At 38.2% G+C, this 20,201-nt stretch overlaps 2 protein-coding genes across 3 annotated transcripts; both read right to left on the reverse strand.

The window, feature by feature from the left end:
• Nucleotides 1-701: 701 nt before the first annotated feature.
• Nucleotides 702-10,008, reverse strand: zbtb22b (zinc finger and BTB domain containing 22b). Its single transcript, XM_051873004.1, has 4 exons — nucleotides 9,562-10,008; nucleotides 8,460-8,686; nucleotides 6,040-6,915; nucleotides 702-4,053 (listed from the first exon to the last, which is right to left on the reverse strand). Exons 2-4 carry the CDS (start codon nucleotides 8,682-8,684, stop codon nucleotides 3,121-3,123), a joined length of 2,034 nt encoding a protein of 677 aa, XP_051728964.1. The 5' UTR covers nucleotides 8,685-8,686; nucleotides 9,562-10,008; the 3' UTR covers nucleotides 702-3,120.
• Nucleotides 10,009-13,719: 3,711 nt separating this feature from the next.
• Nucleotides 13,720-19,256, reverse strand: kifc1 (kinesin family member C1). Of its 2 annotated transcripts, none has more exons than XM_051873007.1 (17): nucleotides 19,128-19,256; nucleotides 18,795-18,821; nucleotides 18,468-18,551; nucleotides 18,250-18,346; nucleotides 18,098-18,151; nucleotides 17,747-17,782; nucleotides 17,416-17,620; nucleotides 17,169-17,334; nucleotides 16,903-17,070; nucleotides 16,289-16,408; nucleotides 15,734-16,018; nucleotides 15,425-15,589; nucleotides 15,114-15,252; nucleotides 14,783-14,922; nucleotides 14,475-14,548; nucleotides 14,274-14,349; nucleotides 13,720-14,184 (listed from the first exon to the last, which is right to left on the reverse strand). In XM_051873007.1, the coding sequence occupies exons 2-17, from the start codon at nucleotides 18,804-18,806 to the stop codon at nucleotides 14,140-14,142; spliced, it is 1,866 nt and encodes a 621-aa protein (XP_051728967.1). In that variant the 5' UTR covers nucleotides 18,807-18,821; nucleotides 19,128-19,256; the 3' UTR covers nucleotides 13,720-14,139. The 2 variants fall into 2 exon arrangements, with proteins under 2 accessions (XP_051728967.1, XP_051728969.1); XM_051873009.1 differs by having other exon boundaries at nucleotides 18,795-18,824; nucleotides 19,128-19,232.
• Between the last annotated feature and the right edge of the window lie 945 nt (nucleotides 19,257-20,201).

A 20,201-nucleotide genomic window follows, 5' to 3' on the forward strand; every position in this document is an offset into this window, starting at 1 on the left:
TCTGTAGAATACAGAAAAATAACAGTAACGACTTGAGTAAATATTGAGAGACATTTTCTTTTTGGGTGAACTATCCCTTTAACTGGCCTCAGGTGACAAAGCACAAGAGTTAAGTGTCTTTCTACACTTGACGTTTGGTATTGAAATGATTTCTGTAAAATGCTGATGATTGATCTATTAAATTGATCAATATTGTCATATTAAAAATGGGTTTTAATTATGCTGTTTAACTAATTGAGGATTTAACTGGCATGAGAAAAGACAAGGTAAAACTGACACCTCAATTTGAAATCAACAGTAATAAGAAATGAACGAATGAGTCATAATTTGTGCACAAGATACTTTATTTCTTTTAATTAAAATCTTGAATCTTGTGAAACCATTAACGTACTCTGTCCGCATCAGGGAACTGTGTAGTTTGCTACCGCCCATCGCATATTTAGTTCAGATTCACCACAACAGATGTAGACGGAACAAATATTTTTTATTTATCAGTACAAAATACAGATGTCTAACCAGATTACTCATCAGGTGAGCACTGAATCATGCTTTTACCTACTGGTTATTTTAAAATTATTATTCAAATGTTCTCTACTTCATTGTTCTCACTTGGACTAATTTGAAATGCACAGAGGTTTGATATAAAGTAATACGAATGTGTGGATAAGCAACAGATATGTGATTCCTTCTAGCTCACAATCTCCAGATCCGGGTTTATTTATTGTAATATATTGAATAGTTGCACAAACATTTGAGGTATATGGTTTTCGTGGTCAAAATATTCATCTGTGGTACAAGGCAACTACTGATCACTGTATTTGCGTATCCAAACAGTCTAAATGGATCCCAATCAGGATCCATTGAATCACTTTCATAGGTCTTAAACGGTCTTGGCAGTTGCAGACATTCATGCTAATTTGTCACGTCATTTGCATACTTCATTCAAGCTTTTCATCGATTCGTTTCTATTTTCAAGACAATGCAACTCAGCCTTCATGGAAGGCAAACATGTAAACTATCACTATTGGCACACTATAGGCTACATCAAAAATACCGCAGGAGTTCAGTAGTTGGATGCTAGGTGCTTATGTCGTGTTGACCAATAATCTGAATATGGGGATGACAATGTTTCTCGTGGATTAATAGGTAAAAGGACATACAGTAAAGCCAAACTGCCCTGTGAGTTGATTCATTTAGTGATCCAACTACCTAAAAAACCCTGCGCATCCCTGCCCTACAAGCTGTACAGGTCCAATCACACCAAGAACGATAACTATATTAGCATCCACACCAACACACAACCTATTTATTATAAGCACACACTGCAGTTATGTCATCTGCCTGAAATGTGCAACTCTTCAAAGTCAGGTGGATTCTGATTGGCTGTCAACATTTTTATTGTTCTTCAACTGGAAAAGAAATTGTTCTGAAAGTGATTCCAAAGGTATTGTTGCTCTGTGCCGTCATTATAGTTGTGGTGTGGACGTTTTCATAGAATTAGAATGATTATTAAAGCTTTAAGGCCTGTTCACACCAAAAAAGCTGACTATAATGATAACGATAGTGTTCTGTTAATTATAAGTGTGTTGCGGTTTTATCATCTGCCACTTTAGTGTTTTATTAACAAAGTTCAGGAGGAACACGTTCAAATTACCTATCCAATCAGCACGAGAGGAGGCATATATAGACATAGTCTACTCACCTATGTTCCTCGACAGTTTTTTGCCCCACCAACCCAATTCCTCACTCTCAACTGGTTACTATCCTATCCAAGGATACCGGGGGAATACTCTAGGTTTGGGCTAAAATCGGAGCCCTCCGCTTGGACAGCACACCAAATATATCTTATGTAAATTATGTAAGTGTGAACTTGTGAAATGCTAACGCTCTTTAAAATTGGCTGTAAAATGTTTTTATCGTTCATCAGCTGTAAAAAGGTATTTGGAAAGTGATTTCAAAGATATTATTTCTCATGGCGTTATCATTATAATTGTGGTGGGAACTTCGCTATTCTCTTAGAGCAATTATTAAAACTTTATAGTAATAGTTATTGGTATAGTTATCTTTGGTGTGAACAAGCCTTTATAGTTCCAATTATCATCCTTGGTGTGAAGGGGCCGTAAGATACCAAAGTGCAGAGGAAGCTATAATCTTATCTCTTATTTTAGAAATCAAAACATTAAACCTTTGGGTTACACTTTATTTTAAGGTGTCTTTGTCACTGTAATTATACATTCAAAAGGGTTAGTTCACCCAAAAAATGAAATTTCTGTCATTAAGTACTCACCCTCATGTTGTTCCAGACCTGTAAGACCTTTGTTCATCTTCGGAACACAAATTAAGATATTTTTAAAGGAGTCTTTACCTTTCTGGGCTTGAAAAGTGGTTATTAAATTGCTGTCTATGGAGGTCAGAAAACTCCGGATTCCATCAAAAATATCTTAAATTGTGTTCCGAAGATGAATGAAGGTCGTACGGGTTTGTAACGACATGAGGGTGAATAATTAATGACAGAATTTTCATTTTTGGGTGAACTAGCCCTTTAAGTACCGAGTAATATTAAGTAACTACATGTACTTATTATAGGGTTAGGATTAGGGTTTGATTTGGTTTAGGGTTAGTTGCATGTAATTATGCATAATTTATAGTTATTACTATAGTATCTACATGTAACGTATGTAACAATGACACTGTAAAATCAAGTGTTACCGACCTTTGAAGTGAGTATACTGTATATAGTTGAGTGAGTACAATATAACTTCACATCAAGACGGACCAAATGAGTTACAGTAATGTACAACTCTGTACAACATAACAGAATGGCACTTCAGAGCAACCGTGAACAAATGTTCTGTGCTAGTGAGGCAGCTTGAACGTGATGGCGACAGACCCGTAATTCCTGGCTGGAATACGGTTTTGACAGTCACCATAGCAGCCTGGTCTTTAAGTAGATACATACGTGAGCTAGCAATGGGCACTTGGTCGTTGCACACATGGGACATCTTGTATGGCGCACTCACCGACATGAGGTAAAGAATCAGACAATTGTGCACATGGTCCCTTTGAAACCAAAGACAAGTGTTCAGGTTTTGCGGGATGGTGGTCTTGGGAGGAAACAGCCTATGTGACGCTGCTTTCGTCAACGTTACCCTCACAGACTTCCTCCACACCCCCATTACGATTACCACCAATGCCCAGAACGCCAGATCCAAGGCTGTGCGGCCCACTTTGAGAACTGATTCCTAGAAGAGACCCTGGTGCTCCCATGCTGAGACACGAGACGCCGTTGCTGCTAATGGAATGTTGCGGAGACAAAACGGGAATCCCGCTCCTGGTGCCAACACTACCTTGATTGGACTCGCTGGCTGATGAGAGCTTCAGATGATGTGGCGGAGAGATGACCGATCTTTCGGATCCCGCTCTTCCGTCACCCTTGCTGCGTCTCTCGCAATGCGAGCGATGCCTCATGAAGCTGTCGCGCCACATGAACTTCTTCCCGCAGCCGTGGCAGTCGTAGGGTTTCAGACCGGTGTGGGTCTTCATGTGCTCTGTGAGGTGATGCTTCATCTTGAATTTCTTGGCGCAGACGGGGCAGTGGAAGGGCCGCAAGTCCAGGTGCATGTTGATGTGGCGGTCCCGCATGCTCTTGTGTGTGAATGTCTTCCCGCAATGACACATGAAGACCTTGCCTGAATTGCCAGCCATACCACCGTCTAATCCTTCCATGCCGCTACCCAGTGCACCTTGGCCGGGTAAGTGTACCGCTCCATGTTCGAGGCTCCCTTTTAGAGACACCCCGGACATACCTCCTGCAAGCCCTAATGGAGATGTAGACTCCAGGGCGGCTTGATTGTACAGAAGAATCTGGTTTCCTTGCATATCCAGAGGGAAAAGCTGAGCTCTGGCGGCCGTTGACTGAACCGAGCCGAGAAGGGCGGATACGGCCCTGTTGGGGCACTGACCGGGATTCTCAGGAGGGTGTTGAGAGGATGTCTGGTCAATCAAACCCCTCTCAAACTTGAGGTAGTCTTCCGAGGACTGGCAATAGTCAACCTACAGGAAAATAGACATTTGAGTAATGGAGAAAGTTAAGTTGTTGACCTAATCCAGAGTCTTCAACCCTGCTCCTGGGGAACCACTGTCCTGCAAAGTTTATTTCCAACCTGCTTCAGCACACCTGCCTGTGATTTTCAAGCGATCCTGAAGAGCTTGATTAGCTGGTTCAGGTGTGTTTGATTAGGGTTGGAGCTACTCTGCAGGACAGTGAGTCCCCAGGAGCAGGGTTGAAGACCTCTGACCTAATCTACCTAAAAAGCCGTCCACTATCTTTGCATCTCCTATTCCAATCTAATTGTATCTATGGGTATACTACAATCTCAAATCTTCAAAAAGAATAGGATCTTGCGCACATTTCTATTCCAAGAAACAGTAAGATCCTTTCAAATAGAGTCAAAAAACTCAATAATACGCTTAACCTTTACTCTATCTGATTATATGTGTGTGTGAACTCGTGAAATTCTCCAAATACTTTTTGGGATCACTATATGAGTGTATTGGTCTTGTTGCATGTAGTTGGGTAATATATCACCAAAAAAAGTAAATCTCAATCTTTCAAATTTTTGACAATATTCTATATGTTTTGGTATTTAAATGAGGGTCAGGAAAATCATAATTTGGACTAAACCAAACATTGCCATATATTTCAGGCAGTCTTGGCTGCTCGGCACTAATGGTTAGAGAGTCAGACTAACCCGAAGGTTGCGGGTTTGATTCTCAATACCAGCAGGAAATGACTGAGGTGCCCTTGAGCAAGGCACATAACCCCCAAACGCTCCCCAGGCACCACAGCAAAAATGGCTGGCCACTGCTCTTAATGTGTGTGCACTAACTTGGATGGGTTTAATGCAGAGGATAAATTCTAATAGGTTACCATACTTGGCTTTCACATGTCACTTTCACTTCATATTGTGCATTTTTTCTGCACACCTGTGTTGCTTAGATGTAGCAATTTAGTATGGGTTATGCTATTTAGTATAGCACCTCCCACCATCTTAAAGGATTAGTTCACTTTCAAATATAAATTTCCTGATAATTTACTCACCCCCATGTCATCCAAGATGTCCATGTCCTTCTTTCTTCAGTCAAAAAGAAATTAAGGTTTTTGATTAAAACATTCCAGGATTATAGTGGCCTTCAATGGACTCCAAACGGTTGAAGGTCAAAATTAGTTTCAGTGCAGCTTCAAAGGGCTTTAAGCGATACCAGACGAGGAATAAGGGTCTTATCTAGCGGAACGATTGGATGTATATGCTTTATAAACACAAATGATCGCCTTGCAAGTGGTTCTGCCATTCCGCCTTCCGTATTCTTCAAAAAGCTTACGCTCTATGTCCTACACTTTCCCTATTCTACTTACGGAAAAAATGGAACTGCCGCCGCATTCGTTCCGTAAGTTGAATAGGGGAGGTGTAGGACATACAGCGTAAGCTTTTTGAAGAATACGGAAGGCGGAATGGTGAAGCACTTACAAGGCGATCATTTGTGTTTATAAAGCATATACAGTTGTATTTTTTTTAGTAAATGACTGATCGTTTCGCTAGATAAGACCCTTATTCCTCGTCTGGTATCGTTTAAAGCCCTTTGAAGCTGCATTGAAACTGTAATTTTGACCTTTAACCGTTTGGAGTCCATTGAAGTCCACTATAAGGAGAAAAATCCTGGAATGTTTTCAATCAAAAACCTTAATTTCTTTTCGACTGAAGAAAGAAGGACATGGACATCTTGGATGACATGAGGGTGAGTAAATTATCAGGAAAATTTTATTTGAAAGTGGACTAATCCTTTAATGCTCTCACCTGTTGAAGTTATTTTAAACTCAACTATTTGTTTTAGAGCTAACTATATGGAACCTAATGCTAAGTTATTGGAGAATGTAACAATATTCTGAATTTTACGTTGAAGGCAAATTCATACAGAATGTATCGAATATATTGTTCAGCCCTAATTGCATGTGCAATTTTAGGAAAACTACTGACTCACCTGTGCCTCCATTTCAGCATTTTCTCTGAGTCCAGAGAGGGTCCTAACATTTGATATGTTAAATGTCCTGTCCCTCTCTCTGACCATCTCCATCTCTCGTTCCTCCTCATCGTCACCTCCTTCCTCTCCTCCTGACACCACAATCAGGTCGTCGTCTCTCGAGTGCTCCGTCTTCACCACCACCCACTGTTTTCTGGGCATAATGCTCGGCTGACTGTACGACGGCCGCTTCTGGTTTGGTGAGGAATCTCCATCTTGATACGATGAAACTCCAAAGCTGTCGCTTACACCAACCTCTTGATCGGAGACGGAGGTCGAGCCCTTGCGCTTGCCTCCCCGATCACTTTTCCTGGGAAACAAGAGCTCGTCGTCGTCGTCTTCATCTTCTTCAATCATGAAACCTTCCTCTCCACCTGAGGGCATGCAGTAGGTCGGGGTGGAGTGTACGGCACCCTCTCCTACTGCTCCGGTTGTCACCATGGCCCCGCCAAAGTTTGCGTCTCTAGGACTGAAGTAATTGGTGCTGCTTGGGGACTGGCTCTCGCTGAAGGAAGGTCGACTGGGAGGTTGAGGAGTAGAAGGTGCGTCTCCTCCGTCCGCTTGGGTGACCTTGTTGCCGCTGCCGCTGTGTCCTGCATTCTCCTTGTCTCCAGATCCCTGAGCTCCACTGGAACCTCCCCTGCCCTCTCTGAGAAGCTCAGTGCATTTGTCCACAATGTGCCACATTTGAAGCACACTGCCAACGGTGAGGTAGTTAACAATGTCTTCGCGGAGCATTCGCAGCTGGCCAGTGTACGCACAACTGAGGACACTCTCAAAGGCCAGGGGGTCCATGACGGCAGGGATGGAGACAGTGGACATGTTCTTCAGCAGCACCTTGCAAGCAAGAAATTGAGAACTTTGTAAGGCTAATAAAGACTGCAGAGATTAATCTGATATTGTGAAATTGGCTACTTGTTATTTTGTGCCTTAAAAAACATTACAGGCAATCCCGCCTTGGAAACTGCTGCTGTAATCATATTGTCTGGCAAGTTTTTGCTCTTGTGTAATATCTGTTGAAGAATGAGTGTAATGGTTGAATAGTTTTGAATGCATATTAGAAATAATCCCAAAAATATGGTAAAATGTTGTTGATGACACACTTGTAATAGAGACACAATGAATTTAATGTACTACTTTCTGGCACCTTTTATATTTAATAAATATATATCATATATGAAATATTTATAAAATACACATTTTACATTGTATTTTTATTATAAATATATAAACAATTTTCTTTGACTCTTTTCATTTTCTTTTGAGACAATATGAGAATGTTAAAATACACATTTAATTTTTTTTTAAAAATTGATGTGTGTGTGTGTATATATATATATCAATAGATTAACATTTTTAATCATGATTAATCCCACACCCTTTTGTCGAATCACAATTAATCACATACTTATCGTGAAATTAAGCAAAGATCATTTATTTTGTTTAACGTGTTTATTTTGTCATCATTTGTTATATCCAGCAAAGTAAACTATCAGATTGAAGGGTGATTCTCAAAAAAAGGTAAATTTAGCTGTCTTTCCAAAAAACACTTGGACAACTGTACTCTCCAAAGGGACACTTTATTAATCAAATGCTATAAGGAGTCCATATAATTCAATCTGGCTGCTTCTTTAGGGCATTTCACACTGCACTTAACCCCAGGTTATCATCGTTCTAAACAATGCTTTTAACCCCGGGTTATAAAACCCTGCTCTGGAGCAGCCAGAGTGTTAACCCTGCATTGTGTTGCCAAACTTGTACAGTGTGAAACGATGCGGTGTTAAAATGTTACAACTAGATCAGATGCTTAGCAACGGATAACACGTGCTTTAGGCAGTCACAGAAACACTGTGAATTGTGTACAAACAGTAAATTCAGCGTTTGAAAGGGAAAATATCAAATGATAGTAAACGCGACAATTTGAGTGAAGAAGAGACTGTTTCATTCTTACCTTTATAGTCCGAAATGTCCATTCAGTATAAACTCGATAGTATAGTTGGCAATACAGGATGCGCAATGCTAGAGCTTGGTAAACAGATCGCGTGCTGCGCTTACCCAATCGATGACACTGACACCGCAAATAAGGATGTTAACCCAGGGTTTAGGAATGTACAATGTGAAACGTCAGCTTATGAATACCCAGGATTAATTGTTAATCCCGGGTAAATTATGTGAAAGTGTGAAACGTGAAGCAAGATAACCCAGGATTCCCAGGATCAAGTGTGAAAAGCCCTTTTCTGTGGTTTCAGTAGCTGAATAAGAAATCTTGTAAGACCTAGCAACAGTAATCATGGGGGCGGTGTCATTTAAAATTTAAATTAACTTCAAAAATGTCAACTAACAGGACATGACTCTTTTATAGCATTTAGGTAAAGACATACCTGGTCATGGAAGTAAGGTGACGATGCAGCCAGCACACATCGGTGGGCCTTGAACACCTGGCCCTGAACGTGGATGGAGAGGTCGCAGAGATGACCTTCTTCACGCTGCCGATTCAGGCTGTCCAGCACTGATGTCTGCACGCTGGGGAAGCTCACCTGCACCACTGAACCAGTGGCCGAACCCACGGAGTCACCATAGCCTTGGTCCGCTGTGGCCGACTGCATTCCTGTAAGAGGATGAGCATCACATAATCATTTATTTCAGTGCAAACTTACATTACACAGGCTACATCCACACAGAAGCAGTGTCAGTCTTGTTTTAAAGTGTAGAATATTTACATTTACACACTTTAGTTGTAAACCAGAGTGACAGCCACATTACATTCTGGACTCACACTGAATTTTGAAAGTGAGAGTTCATTTGCAATTGAAATTTACATTGAAAATTAATGTCTTCCAGTCACTTTGACATGGAAAATCGCTGTGTATATAATGTTATACATATTTTATATAATATGAATATATAGGATATAATTATTAAAGCAAGATTATAAGTATAGCCTATATAAAAGAATAGCTTCTGAAAAATTGAGGTTTCGATTTTCCACAGACAAAATACAGCATTAATTTTGATCAGATATGCTTTAATTCTCTTTGGACCCAGCAAATGATAATGTAGGTCCAAAGAACAAGGGGCATTGACCAGGCATTACAAGAACACTTTGTTTATTCACTTTATTGGCGTGTCAAGAAGCCTTTCAGTTCTTTAATAATGACAATTTTGATTAATAGTTTCCTCAGATCCGGTTATAATGCCTCAGATGACGTGGATATTTTGCAATCTATGAAAGTTGCATTGGTGTTTGATCAACAAACACTCTGTGATTTTGCACGCTCGCTGTCAGCTTGTATTAAAATGATATTCGCCATGTATAAATTCGCACATACGTTTAAAACGGTTCGCGTCAGAAATCAGAGGGGTTCGCGGACTGGTCTTATTTACGTTAGCCAGCCGCTGCGAAACGAATCCGAATGGCCTTAAGAAACACGGAAGCGGATCGTCTCACTAATCAGTCTCTTTTTATCGAGCAAGATATCTTACCGATTTAAATATCTCCGTCAGGCACTCAAAAGCGGGATTTTCATTATGATAAATCGATGTTTCCCACCGTTCGGGAATGCCGAGCGTAATGGTGGACTGACATCTGGTTTGGAGTCTGGTTTTACCTTTAAGAAATCCCAGACAGCTGCTCTAGACTCGGCCGACTAAAAAAGGAACCAAACACTGGATCCCATTTTCTATTGTCATGGCAACAAGTGCTGTTTCAGAGCACCAGAAACTATAGAATTTATAGCCATGTACCACTTACAAAAATTGCCGTGTTAACATTTGCCTTCAGCAATATTCGAGCAGTTAATGACATGTCACAGTAGCTATACTATTTTTAAAACCATTTTACCTAGAATTTGTCTCATGGTATAATTTTTTACAAAATTTTCTTGTACTTTCTAAGCTTATTTAACTGCGAAAATTGACTAATCATGAGGACATTTTACTTGAAGTGTCACAAACATTTCTTTCGTTATTTTATTTTATTAATTTTTCTCCATATATATTACGTTTAATTGTTTGTATATGGGTCAATGACCTGGCGCTCATTTTTTTTTGTGTCCATTTAGTTTAGTTGTGTCCAATAAATTTAAAAGGGTAAAAATTGTAAAATAAATTAGCAAATTACTTGCATACATTCTCTTTTTTTGAGGACCAAGTCTAAAATTTCTAAAATTTTGAGAGAATATTTGGTGATTTGATTGCAAAAGTGTCAATGTGGTGTAACCGTAAAAACTTAGTACCAAATAATTCATCTTGTTTAAAAAAGGTGAAATTCTCAATAAAACACCATATCAGCTAGTTTGGCATAATCTTACATTAGAACAATTTAATAGAAAATAAAAATAAATTTAACACCATTGTTCTGAATATTATAAATAATTTGGGGAATCATGTGAGTCAAGTCAAATTCCTGAAGTGTCAAGGTGGTGTAACCACCATTCAAGGAGCCATTTTGTTAATATTGTGCAAGAAAACCATGTGACAGGAAATTATATCACAGAGAAGGACCACTGGTGACACTAACTGCTGCATGCAAAGGTTAGTAACTGTCTTTAAAATATGAGATAATATCTCATTTTTAGGGTATGGTCAGGTATTCTTAGGTATACATGTCAAATGGTATGACCCCATGAATACATTGATAATTCATCATTATTATAAAAATGTGCATTAACTTTAAAAATTACATTTGAAATATTTCCACCAAAGCCATGTGCTTACATAGGTGTCCATGATAATACCTGTCAAATTTGATTTTAAATTGAAATGTCAAATGGTGTAACCGGTTACACCATTTGACTCCTATTACAAGCCTTTCTGTTAGGGGCAAATTTAGTCAAAAATCACTAGTTTATGATGCTGATTAAAGATGTAATATAAACTAACCTACTATTTGGAACTATTTTCAAATGTTTAATGTTACATTTTTTTGAGAAAGTGGTGCTTTATCCACAACTTTATTATTAAAGCTCTGTAAGTCAATAAAATAAAATATAATTATGTTGCACAACATTAATGTTTAGAACATTAATGTTTAACATTGAAATGTTTAGCTTCAATGCTTATTTCTATTCCATTCACTTAAAAACTTAAGCAATATAGATAAGTGATTGCTAATGAGAGACAAGCGCGACAAATGTCTCGAGAACAGTGGAGCTTTTATTACGCCGCAGTTGCCGCTTCTGCTTCTTCAGGTCAAGCGTATGTGGGTTAAAGCAGCGCTGTTTTATCATATTAGACAGATTTTTGTGTTGAAATTTGTTATAATGCTACACTGTGCATTTGCTTGGCGGCTGCTATGAGTTTTCTGTCGATGAATGTATCCAAACAGTTGCTCATCTGTCTAATAAAACACATAATATATTAAAGTGTCTTTGGTGTTGCCATGGTTTCTACAAAATAAAACCGGAAACCGAGGGTAACGCTGGTATGATGTCATTAATAGGCGACGCACCGACACGGCTCGTGTCCTGGTTATAATTTCATATTTCTCTAGGTTTAAACATTCTTGGAAACATCTGGCATAATATAAGTACACAAGTCAACAAAATATATAACATTGTTCTAGTGGTTTTTGGATATTTAAATCTTAAAATCTTACATATTGTGCACTTAACCAAAGACTACAATTTACATCTATAAAATACAATTCATTAAATTTCTAATATTTTATCATTAAAAAGAGCCCCTTTTCCCCCGATAAATTGATATAGTTTCAAGCAAGGAAACAGTGGCTCATCACAGAGCACAAGTGAATTCTGATCTCTGAATTCTGAGAAAAATTCTGATATTTTTTTCTTAATTGTAATAACAATGCGAGACATGAGTTCACTGTTCATCACTTTGATGATTTCTTGTTATCAGATATTGTTCCTTAAAGGGTTAGTTCACCCAAAAATGAAATTTGTCATTTATTACTCACCCTCATGTCGTTCCAAACATGTGAGACCTTCGTTCATTTTCAGAACACAAATTAAGATATTTTTGATGAAATCTGAGAGCTTTTTTTTTTTATCTCCCATAGAAAGCAACGAAATGACCACATTCAAGGTCCAGAAAGGTTGTAGAGCCATTGTTAAAACAGTCAACGTGACTGCAGTGGTTCAACCTTAATGCTATGAGGAGACGAGAATACTTTTTGTGCGCAAAAACAAAACAAAAATAGCAACTTTATTCAACAATATCTTCTCTTCCCTGTCATTATCCTTACGCAGGTGACGAAGTAAGCGCAGTGAAGGCTTCCGTGTTTATATGTCTGAATGCCGGCTCAGTATTGGCCAAAGCTGATCATGTGATCAGCACAGCGCATGCGTGTGATACTGACGCAGGACCAGGGCAATAATGAGCTGGTGTTCTGATGTAAAACCTGGAGTTGCTGCACTGTGTTTACCACGTCAACAGCATAGGAGAATGACAGGGAAGAGACAAAATAGTTCAATAAAGTTGCTTTTTTTGTTTTGTTTTTGCACACAAAAAGTATTCTCGTCTCTTCATAACATTAAGGTTGAACCACTGTAGTCACGTCGACTGTTTTAACAATGTCTTTAGTACCTTTCTGGACCTTGAAAGGGTTAATTTCATTGCTTTCTATGGGAGATAAAAAAAAGCTCTCAGATTTCATCAAAAATATCTTAATTTGTGTTCTGAAGATGAACGAAGGTCTTATGGTTGTGGAACGACATGAGGGTGAGTAATTAATGACAGAATTTTCATTTTTGGGTGAACTAACCCTTTAACTGTAAAATATACGAGACATAATTTCACTGTTCATTACTATGATTATTTCTTGTTGCCAGATGTTGTTTTTCATCACTGAAGCCACTTAACTTGTTGACTGTCATGCTTGATTTTCAGTGTCAATTTGTTCAACAAATAATGGCCTTTGGCTGTAGAAGCAACATGGTCAATTGGCGTAACCAGTATTTTTCATAAAAATATAATTATATACAGAAAAATGAATGTGGAATAAAATGTAATCATCTAGTTTAGTGTAATAACATGGTTTTTAACAATTTTTACATAATTTGTCAAAGATTATTTAGAAAACAGATGTGTTTTCAGCATATGTCCCACCAAATATTGCAAAAACACATTAAAATTTACATTTAGAGATAATAAAATTATTTTTCGTTTGATATTTTAAATTGAAGTATATATTTCTATGAGTACATGCCATCTAGGTGGATAAAATATTTAATATTTCTCATTCTTTGGCAGTTACACCATTTGACATTTTTATTAACAAAATCAACATAAATACAAAATATACATTTTAACGTACCTGATGCATGCTTTTAAAACAGGTTTTTAAAAGATTTTTGAATTTCTCATCTTGCCACACCATTTTTGTCACTGACCCATTATATATATATATATATATATATATACACACACACACATATGTAAAACTATTTAAAACAACTTTTCTATTTGCACATTTTTAAATGCAATTTATTCACGTGATGGCAAAACTGAATTCTCAGCAGCCATTACTCCAGTCTTGAGTGTCACATGATCCTTCAGAAATCATTCTTGGTGCTCAATTATTAATAACGGTTCTTAATATCTGTTTTATTAAAACTGACCTTAGGGTAAAATTAACATGAGATCTCTTTCAAACATTAAAAAAAAATGATGAAACAGTGGCTAAATTACCTGCTTTATTGTAGTAACAAGTATTTTGACAAACCATGTTTACTTTGGTAATTAGTTTGTAAGAGAAACAACTCTCATTTGTATTTTCAGAGAGAGAAAAAAAAAACATTTACAAGAGCAGAATTTTCCAAACATTGTCCACTTGGCATCATAATCAGGCTCACCACTGCACTTCCATTTGATCAAAATGGAAAATTTATTGACCTCTTACAAGTTGAAGTACAATATGCATTTGATGGTTGTAAAATGTTAATAAAAACCAGTAAGATTGTACATTAAAATGCATCACAACAATATAAAAAGATGCCAAAGACAGGAGAGTTGAGGATAAACATGAAATAAGTGAAGTTCAGATAAAAGTTAAAAACATTTATAAATGACCACAGTGGATGTCCGGAAATGACAACTAAACTACTTCCGATTGGCTGAGGCTGTTCCGATGACACAGTCGTTTACCTGCAACACAGCAAACATGAGTTATAGACTGTGTTCTATATCCTCATAAAACTCATAACACTGACATGTGATCACATGAGATCACTCACCTTGCTGGCAAAGCGCAGAGAATTCAGTGATTCGCCAAAGCTCTCTTCCTCAGGTGATATATTCACAAACATCAAACTGTACAGAGGTAAAGAAATAAGTCACATATTCCTTAAAGCAATAATGAAAGAATTATATTCTGCAAAACCTCAAAGAAAATGACATCACAGGCTATAAAACATGTATTTGAGCATTCTGCTTACGTTTTGCTGTTGCCTCCGAGGCAGTTCTGGAGGAGGTACGTGAGCTTTGAGTTACGGTAGGGAACAAAGCTGTCCTGAAAAATTGAGTAAGAAATTGAGTGTGAAATCATTATTATACAGCAATTTTTTTATTTTTTTATCTGTAGAAACCATCTATAGCTTACATGTAATATATAAATGTACCAAAAATTTCAGAAGACTGAAAAACAAATTTTGGTTTTGAAAATGTATTCAATAAGTAGAATATCACAGTGTTACACTTTCCAATAACATAGCATTAGGTTCCACATAGTTAGCTAAAAATGTACCTTGTTGGCCAAAGCAGCGATCACAATTCCCAGGTTGGTGAGTGAAGAGTTGATGGCGGTCATTTCCTTGAAGCGCTCTCCTTGAGACTGACTCTTCTGCACTCTCTCACTGCCGGCCAAATCCACGAGACACAGCGTGGCTGAAAAGAAATCAATAAACATTTAAAGTCAGGTATCAATGTGAAATATCATATCTGACTTTAAAAGTGTGGACAAACTCAATATATTACTCATGAAGACTACTCTAAATTTGCCATCTACACCCCTCTAAGAAGTGCAGTTCATCTATTATATGAAGTTATTGTAGATGCAGGTAGTATGTGATTCTTACACTTGCACTTGGTGTCTCGATCAGAGTTTTCCCCCTCAATGTCTAGCTGGAACACAGAGTGAGAACGTGAAGATTGATCGTTCATGCACGTGCGGGCAGTGGACCGGTTCTGGTTTGCCAACATGATCAAGTTGTGCACCTGAGACATGAGGAAAGAAAGAGGCACATTAATAAGCTGCAATAAGCATGTATGAAAAATGTAAACAAATCAATTATCAAAGTTAAACGGCTTATAATATCAAATGAAAGGAGGAAAAAATATGCACCGATAAATCATTTATTCTAAACAATGCACTTTAAACGAGCAGTACCTCATCCTCATTGTTGACTTTTTGGTAGGTCAGGTTGGTTACTGTGATCTCATTGTTGGAGATCTTCCTGATCTCATGCTCAGGTCTCTTGTTTGGTTTTCCCTTGTAGAGAAGATCTCGAAGTGTCTCATTGTAGATCTCCACAAAGCTGGCAGTGAAGGTGTACTTAAAATAAGAACAGTCCATTGATAAACCATGATGAGGGCAAAAGCAATAACACTCAGTGGCCTGAAAAGATCTATCACAACATATTTAACCTCTTTTGGACAACAGATAGTTTTGTCACATGAAATTCCACATAGCCCTTACCTGCCACCCTTGCTCTCGGAGTGCTTTGGCAGACTTAAAGATTTGCTGGACAGCACGTGGGATGACCCCCCACACATCCTCCAGCTCGCCCCCTTCCATAGTAAAGGTCTTCCCGCTGCCAGTTTGGCCATAAGCAAAGCAGCAAACATTGTATCCATCCAGAGCAGACTGCACCAGAAGGGAAATCTCTTCGAAAACCTCACGCTGAGAGGCACGTGGCCCAAACACACGGTCAAAGCTGAAGTTGTAGCTCTTCTGTGTGTCAGCCGTACGACCGGTGTGAGACTGGGGAAGAGAAGTGGAAATTGGAAGGGTTCTTTGTCACATACTTTAAGTTAGAAGTCCTCAACTCCAATCCCTGCACTTTCCTGCAGAGTTTTGCTCCATCCTTGACCAAACTCAACTACCTGTAACTTTCTAGTAATCCTGAAGACCTTGGTTGGAGCTAAACTCTGCAGGAAAGTGGATCTTGAGGGCCAGAGTTGATAAGCCCTGCTTTAGGTTATACCAAGAAGAAACATCCATAAAACCAGAAGCATGATGGGAAGCATTTACCTCTTCCATTTTGGCAAGCGTAAGAGCCTTGTTGTCGTGGGCCGGCAGCTGGATGTGCAGAATATCAGACTGATTGCCAGTCAGCAGTGGGCGGACCCTACAAAAGACTCGGATGTTGCCCTAAAAAAAATAAATAAATAAATAAATAAATAAATAATGTGATTAATTAATACATATATGGGTTTTGGATTAAGCTTACAGAATTTTGGACAAACAACATGTGACTTTGTGCAAATTTACCCAGCACAATGGCTGTATCCGAAATCAAATACTTCCCTATTATACGGTATGGTAAAACAAAATGTGACAAGATTTTTTTCTGAATTCACAGTACTCGAGTAGGAGTAAACAAAACCAAAGGCCTGAAAACCAAATACAATGGACACTTTACTATCCCATGAGGCCACAGGACAGGATTTGTGCATGGCAGTGAAAAACAGACACTGACAATGACAATATATATATATATATATATATATATTATATATATATATATATATATATATATATATATATATATATATATATATATATATATATATATATATATATATACACACACACACACACACACACACACACACATATACACACAGATCTTCAACACATCTTACTTTGAGCTCTTGAATGGTATTGTGGAGTTTTCTTCGCTCCATTTCTCCAAGGTGAAGCTCTTCTCGTTGATGGGCCACTGTTTCCTCAAGGTTCCTGACCAGTTCTTGGCTCTCCTTCAGACTGTCCTGACACCGGCCCAGTGCAGAGGTCTGAATGGCGAGCTGAGTCTGAGGGAAAAAAAACAAGGACATTACAGTTTAATAGAATCAGATCCCTTCACACAGATATTTATATTAGGTATGAATGGGGTCGTGTAGATGCGTACCTGTACATTGCGGAGCTCAGACTCCAAATGATCCCTGAGTCCTTCCAAAACCTTATGCTCCTCGGTTAGCTTGTTGAGGTCTTTCTTAAGTCCGTCTCTCTCTTTAGAGGCTTGCGCCAGGTCATCTTTCACAGAAGCTAGCTTTACCAGCTCATCTTCACAATCCCTACAACAGAATCAGGAATATTATCAGAAAATAAATGAAGGACCACCAGATTCTGGTTTGGTATAGAGTTATTTAACGTACCCGAGACGCTTTTTTAGACTATTATTCTCCTCTTCAATTTCAGCCTTACGCCTTTGGGCTTTGGTTATGGACTCTTTGAGAGACTCGTTTTCCTGATTTACAAATTTTACTTTGCTCTGGTAGTTCTGGACTTTAGCCTCCATATCACTGACTTTGCCCTTCAGGTCCCATCCTGGCCTTCGTGACATACATGATCCTGCAGGTGCTGAAAGTGGATAAATGAACCATTAGTAGTCAATTGTATTATGTTAAAGTTTTGTAAATTCAAACATATTTACAAATTGAAACTTAGGAAAATGTTTCGACTCATATACAAGCATATATATTTTACCTTTAGCAACTGCTGCAACCGGTCTTCTCTGGTCACCTTGATGGAAAGACAATGTTGTTAAGTTGACATATTCCAACTTCTGATATTTATTTGCAAGTATAATATCAAAGTTAAAGTTTGCATCTTCCCTATTGTTTTGTAGATCTAAGTAAAATGGCTTCTCGAACAAGAAAAAAAAAAGAAAAAAAGAAGATGATGGGGGCAGGACTTTTGTCTCACGCCAGTAAACACAACATCAGAAAAGATGTCATTGCAAGAGAAAGGGGAAGTCATTTTAATTAAAGATTAGAAGGACACATGAATGACACACATCATGAAAGCATGCCCCAAAAAAGCTACGTTTTGCAATACCTCTTGAGGGGGCAACAGCCACTGTTGCTGCTCCAGTTGGACGAAGAGGTTTGGCTGAAAGAAGAGAGACAACATGAAGACCCCATTTGCTATTTTAGCCAAATGGCCCCCAAAAGTTAAAACTAAAATATTTAAATTTTAATATAACTTACCAGGAGCTTTGACTGCCACGGGCCGTCTCGGGGGCGCAACACTAGCTGCAGGTCTGAACCGCTGAGGCGGCTCTATTTCCACCTTCCGCATCTTCTTCTGCAGAAAAATTAGGGAATTTTTCATTAAATATATTTTGAGAATTTGTGTTGAACTGTGACACTTCAAAAACACTGCAGGTACAAAAATGAGTGAGGGTCTTAATGAACTAAAAACACACCTGCGCAGGCTGTTGTTGCTCCCCATCAGTGCTGTTGGTGAGAGCCCGTTTCCCAGACATAACAGGGAGACGAGATGTTGTATTCTGCAACAAGAAAAAAAAGACAATGACATAAACAGGCTTTTAAAGCTACACATGACAGCAGAGCCATTTCAGAGATATGAAATCCAAAAAAAAAAAAAAAAAAGTTTTAGTTTAAGAATGTACTGTATCTTTAAATTAACAGCAATGACAGTTTACTTGGGTTCCATAAGCATACATGCAAGTTGATTTTAACTTGTTGAGCCGGTTTCTCCCAATGCACTTCAATAATGTTTAGAATCTCACCTCTTTGTTCATGGATCTTGTTCAGTTCTTCTTGAAGTCAAGCCCAAAATAAATACAAAGCCCAAAACATTAGAAAGGTTAGTTAACGTTAGTCAGCAAGTTCAATTTGTCCATCAAAAGCAAATTAAAATCAACTAACTGCAAATTACTTATAAACAGGTTTAATGTAAATTAACGAAAACAATCAGTGGCTAAAAACATCGCAGCCTAGCCGACGTCATTCGCGCGAGTTTACAAAAAAAACTCATATTTATTCCATAAACTTTATTTTCAAATTACTATAAAAGGCATAAATTACCTTGCAGTTGAGGTACATAAATAAAAACCACAAACCTTTTATATCGCGAACTGAGAATTACAATTGCAGACAACACACCTCAGCTAAATAATCTCTCGTAGCCGTTTGGATTTCAAATTGAAATTGCGTGTGTAGTCGCTTTTCCCGCTGATCCGTCATTGGTTGAATCGGAACCAATCAATACAAAGCATTCAATAACCGCGCCCACATGGGCGGCTTCGGCCCCCACCCATAAACAGTTTTCAGAGGCTCAAATTATTTTTTGCAAATGCATTGAGAGCTTTGTTTTTGCAGTTTTCATTTTTAAATGTTTATTTGTCAAATGTGCAAAAAGATAGCAGTACTTGTTGACAATCAAATGTAAGTAAACATCTTATCATACAAGAATGAATAAATAAATACATTATATAAAGAATAAGTACTTACATACGTAAAAGAACATGTTGTAATACAAGTATAAAGCTATAATATATATTAAAAAAATAAATGTACAATGTTAATGCACCATACATATACAAGCATTCATATTTAATATAGATTATTAAACATAAATTCATGGAGAAGGTGGCACATGTTCACATTTCTTCACATAATTATACTCATTAAGATGCATGATATGCAAATACATCGTGATTTTTTAAACATAATTTTAAATTTTTTTGCGATAATAAATGACCTCACATGGCGGAAGTGAGTTTGGCGGTACGCTTGTTGTAATTTGACCTCATTCACAGGAAGTGTAGTCGAGCGGAGTCGGACAGCCCTTCGCGAGAGAAAAAAATAGAAAAAAAATTGAGGGAAAAAAATCGGTGAATCCAAGGGGTTCGGGCGGATTTGGACGAAGTTTCCGAACTGTCCCGGCCCGGAGGAGCCCTGGGGGTTGAAAGGGAATCGCCAGCACCGGTAATTAACACAGAGTTATGAGTCAATTGTGAATTATTTCTCCAAATTTGAGCAACTCACGCGGGCGCTTCTCCCCCTGTCTCGCCAGCCGGAAGTCTGCATGAAGCTGCGTCTCTCTCGCATTGGCGTCGACGTTTTTTTTCTCTCTTCGTTTTTTTTTATCCTCGAGTTTTTTTTTCTTTTTTATTTTCTCAGTGAGACTAACC

Source organism: Ctenopharyngodon idella, chromosome 19, assembly GCF_019924925.1.
Source record: "Ctenopharyngodon idella isolate HZGC_01 chromosome 19, HZGC01, whole genome shotgun sequence".
Classification (NCBI taxonomy): Eukaryota; Metazoa; Chordata; class Actinopteri; order Cypriniformes; family Xenocyprididae; genus Ctenopharyngodon; species Ctenopharyngodon idella.

What these genes read in the sequence shown, in the direction of transcription:
- zbtb22b (XM_051873004.1), bottom strand. Translation starts at nt 8,684, where the DNA reads ATGCAGTCGGCCACAGCGGACCAAGGCTATGGTGACTCCGTGGGTTCG. An exon ending in CACCTTACTTCCATGACCAG is followed by an intron (nt 6,916 to 8,459) that starts GTATGTCTTTAC and finishes CTTGCTTGCAAG; the next exon opens with GTGCTGCTGAAGAACATGTC. An exon ending in ATGCTGAAATGGAGGCACAG is followed by an intron (nt 4,054 to 6,039) that starts GTGAGTCAGTAG and finishes ATTTTCCTGTAG; the next exon opens with GTTGACTATTGCCAGTCCTC.
- kifc1 (XM_051873007.1), bottom strand. An exon ending in CGCTTGCCAAAATGGAAGAG is followed by an intron (nt 16,019 to 16,288) that starts GTAAATGCTTCC and finishes TCTCTTCCCCAG; the next exon opens with TCTCACACCGGTCGTACGGC. An exon ending in CTCTGCGCTTTGCCAGCAAG is followed by an intron (nt 14,185 to 14,273) that starts GTGAGTGATCTC and finishes GCTGTGTTGCAG; the next exon opens with GTAAACGACTGTGTCATCGG.